The 4,473-nt window shown below is 37.8% G+C and overlaps 1 protein-coding gene across 1 annotated transcript in view; it reads right to left on the bottom strand.

Annotated features, from left to right (window-relative positions):
- LOC107552141 (citron Rho-interacting kinase-like) overlaps window positions 1-4,473 on the bottom strand; it is a 97,589-nt gene that overhangs the window by 28,146 nt on the left and 64,970 nt on the right. Inside the window, exons 23-26 of the mRNA XM_016233971.1 lie at window positions 4,047-4,154; window positions 3,582-3,762; window positions 2,419-2,586; window positions 884-1,021 (exon numbers count right to left, since the gene is read on the bottom strand). Coding sequence (XP_016089457.1) covers window positions 884-1,021; window positions 2,419-2,586; window positions 3,582-3,762; window positions 4,047-4,154 — 595 coding nt within the window. The remainder of the gene's footprint in view (window positions 1-883; window positions 1,022-2,418; window positions 2,587-3,581; window positions 3,763-4,046; window positions 4,155-4,473) is intronic.

Here is a 4,473-nt window from a genome sequence, read left to right as displayed (position 1 = left end):
GGACACGACTAGAAATCAGTGGTTAAGTTGTATTTACAACACTGTTCCAGAACACTTCAACCCAAATATTCAGATGTGTGCAGCACATTTTATGGAGGACTGTTTCCTAATCCTGGTAGAGTAGACTACAATGCCGGCTGTTCTGACTCACAGACTGTAAGTACCAGTACGTTTTTTATATTTAAAGAATTTGCCACTGACGATTCAAACGCGAGTTTTGAGCAGTGTAGAGTAGTGCTTGTTGTTTGTCATTTCTCCGATCACAAATGCAGACATGGTTTTATGTTTACGCGGCGTGATGCAATGCAAAACGAATAAGTCATTATAATCCGTAATTATGTCCCCACTGGATGCAACAAATGCCTCGTTTATAATGGGTTTTATTGGTTTTGTCTCGTCGCTCCGGCCGGACAGGGCATCACAGTATGGTAAGGGGCCAAACATTTCCGTCACATGCTTGAGGAATTCGGCCAATCACAACTCACTGGATAGCTGGCCAATCAGAGCACACCTCGCTTTTCAGACCGATGAGTTTTGTAAAAATCTACGCATTTCAGAAAGGCGGGGCATAGAGGAGAAACAATAATGTACAGTATGTGGAAAATAATGTGTTTTTTTTACCTTAAACCACATAAACACATTTCATTACACCAAATACACAAAATAATGTTCTTTTTAGCAGCATCATATGACCCCTTTAATTTTAATGTTACCATTTTTCTGTGTGGTTTCTATACCCAATATTTGTGCAATGCAATACCGGTACTGGTATCGGAAAGTAACAAAAATAAGTATCGTACTCCTGTAAAAAGTAATATCGGCACATCCCTACTTGTAAGCACAGCGACAATGTATTTGGAAATGGTCTACATGTAATCTGTACCGATGCATGTCGCGGCTTGCCGTCCAAAATGGACGGTGTCCAGACAGACGGTGCAGCGGGCCGCCCTCATGTTGAGTCCCTGTGTGAAGCGGTGAGCAGTGTTGTGATGAATCCTGTCCTTCACACGTCTGGTGTACTCTACAGGATCAAACAAACAAATGTACTTTCTTAGAAACAGTCTTGTCTTTTATGCCTGTCTATATAACTTATGCAAACAGGCCAAAGCAAGCTGAAAATGTCCTCTCCTGAGAACACTTCTCCACCAGAGGGTGAAACCAGCTCTCAGAACACCAGCATCACTGTACTGTCCAAGCTGTCATTGGTAGCTTGGGTATGAGCATGCAAGGATTTCGGAGTTCTGGCATTCCGCATGGCATACAGCAGGAGTATGGCCATATATACGAGATAAGCTCAGTGTCCTGACAGATCTGCGTGCAGGAGCTTTGGAGATCCACAATCATTCCATGATGTCCTGAGTGGAAGTCTGCAGTCATCAAACCATGATGACCTGACACAGCAAGTGTTCGTTTAATATATTGGGTATAGGACGGCCAAAAGACTTCAATTGAAACGTTTCCTTGAATGACATGTTTGGATTTGGCCAGAGAGCTTATCTCTGCAAAGATCATATCAAGAAAGAAAAGATATTGGAGAGACGCCTGCTTCATTCTCAGAAAACGGTGCCATTTGTGTCCCCATGACTGAAAACTGTCACATTTAAAACATATATATTTCAAATAGTAAATATACAAATACATGTATTTTATATATATATATATAAAATATTTTTCAAACCTATAATATATATTTTTCAAATAAATTTGTGTCCGTATGTCTGTGTGTGTGTATATATATATATGTATGTACACACAACGGTTAATATATATATAATATCATATTAATAGTATGTATATAAAAGTTTTTTCTAAAATGCTTTATGCATTTAATGTAATAATGCAGAATGTGTCTGCTGTGAATGTGAAACTGTTATTTTGATAAATTTCCACATTATAAAATAATGGTTTGACCTTTCTGAAATTATATTTGAGAAATGGTGTCAAAAGTTTTTCTGACCATATAGTTCAAACAGAAGTTTGTTAGTTGTATCTGTATTTCATGATTTTTAGGCATATATCAGCCTGATCTTGAAGGTTCATCAGTAACCTTTAGAAATAAAAGTGTAAATAATTAAATAAAAAATCCTGATATTTCAAGCACAAATGGCACGGTTTCTTGAGAGTGGGCCGTCTGAGCCTGTTATGTAAGAACTTACTTTCAGAAGTGGCTCTCCTTATTTCTGTGAAAGGACAACAGAGAGGACAGTGAGTGTGGACAGACATGAGCCAAAACATTTCTGGAGTCCTTCAGAGGACAGAGCCTCCTCATCTCATATTGAAACAGCATTAAATATGCATCAAATCAGCATTTTTCTACAAGCTTCTGATTTAATTTCATTTTAAAAGATGAAATGGCAATGTTTTGCTTATGTTTTGAATATTAAAAAGGTTGCAAAAGCTCTGCGTCTGGCTTCAAACCTTCAGGATTGGCAGCGTCCTTCCTGCGGCCGGAGCTGGACGACACCAGGCCGCTGCTGGGCTGGTGCTCGGGGGATTTGTTGGATTTGGTGGACATCATGAGCTGCTGACGAGCCAAACCCGGGGTGGCTGGAGTACCGCTGTGCTCCAGAGCTTTATTAAACTTAACTGTTGAGAGGAGAGAATACAGTGAGACGACAGAGAGACTATACTGAGAAAACCAGCATGTCTGACAACATTACACTCGGTGTGTGGCACGTTTGCTTATTGTGTCATTTAAAAAAACCTTTATTACACTACTGCTTAAAAGTCTCTTCTGCTCACCAAGGCTGCATTCATTTGACAGCTAAATATTATTACAATTTAAATGAATTCTGTATGGTAATATATTGTAAAATGTAATTCATTGCTGTGATCAAAGTTGAATTTTCAGCATCATTCCTCCAGTCTTCAGTGTCACATGATCTTCAGAAATTATTCTATGCTGATTTACTGCTCAAGAAACATTTCTGATTATTAGCAATTTTGAAAACAGTTGTGCTGCTGAATATTTTTGTGAAACTGAGATGCATTATTCTTCAATGAGAAAAAAGTCCAAAAGAACAGCATTTATTTGAAATAGAAATCTTTTGTAACATTATAAATGTCTTCACTGTTACTTTTGATTAATTTAATGCATCCTTAATAAATAAAAATACAAATTTATAAAAAATAAATTTATTTTTGATGAAACTAAAATATTAAAAAGCAACAATTTGCATTTTAAAGCAATATTTTTACTTTCACTTTTGATCACTTTAATGCATCCTTGATGAATAAAACTATTACTATTATTAATACTTAAGTATACATATTAAAAACCTTAATCTTTTAAACAGTAGTATATATTGCAATAATTGTAATTATAGTCTATAAAAACATTTTCCATGTAAAAATACAAAACTATATATACCATTATAAAACTAAATTAATATGAACTTTTATTTAAAATTAAACTATCAAACTTTCACTGTCTTTTCTGAAATTCTTTATGCGCTTTATGTAAAAATCTGCCCCTAACTTTCTTTTAAACTCCATTATGCAGTGACATGTCCCTATTTAAAAACATTTCCGACAACATATAACACACGACTGAATGTAAAAGCAGAGTATGATCGGCTCACCCTCTCTGAGCTCCAGGCGTGTTTTCTGCAGGGCTTCCTCCAGCTCCAAGCAGCGAGCGCGTTCCTTCTCCAGCGCGGCCTTCAGGTCGCTGTACTGCAGGGGGACAGGGGTCACGGCGGGCACCTGCGTCTGTCCCTGCGCCGCCAGCAGATCCTCTCGACGCCTGCCGCCAAACAGCCCCTGCACCCAAAACACGAGAGCAAGTGAATCGCCCAGGCTCACGCCCACAGACACGCTAGGACTCTATCCTGCCATTCCATCCCTACATATCCAGGTAGGTGTCCCTTCCTACAACTCACTTATTCAGGGCTTCTGTATATATGAATATATATGAGATTTCTGACGGATGACGCAGTTAGTATGCAGTTATTTGCGTGTGTAGCTCCAGGGACACCTAATGCGCAGCTCAGCAAGCAGTTAGTCAGATTAGTTAATGAAGTGAATTCACAGCGGATGACTCTGACCTTTTTCTTCTTAGAGGGGTGCTCTACCTTGGCCTGCAGGAAGTCTATGAGCTTGGTCTGCTGGGTGATGGTCCCCTCCATCTTGACCTTCTCGTGAGAGTACGCCGCCTGCAGAGGGAGCCACACTGCTATTGGAACACACCTCTGTGTTTGGAATGGAACACTAGCAATCCTGCCACTGCATACTATTTTTAAACAGCATGTAGTATGCAACAATTTTAACCTGTATAATATGGGACATAATTTTGCATTATTTAATCCAATTTTGTGTGAAAATGCCCTAACTTTTGACAGCTATATAAAATACATTTATATACAATTACTTAATTAAAAATAAATGTAAAACATATTTTGTAAGATAAATAAAAATATTTATATAATAAAATTATAATCATTATAATTAGTTAAAACTATAAAAACATTATAA

This window comes from Sinocyclocheilus grahami, unplaced genomic scaffold (genome assembly GCF_001515645.1).
Source record: "Sinocyclocheilus grahami isolate Dianchi unplaced genomic scaffold, SAMN03320097.WGS_v1.1 scaffold442.1, whole genome shotgun sequence".
In the NCBI taxonomy this organism is placed as follows: Eukaryota; Metazoa; Chordata; class Actinopteri; order Cypriniformes; family Cyprinidae; genus Sinocyclocheilus; species Sinocyclocheilus grahami.
Note: the sequence above shows the minus strand (reverse complement) of the source record. Positions and strands in the feature narration are given on the sequence as shown.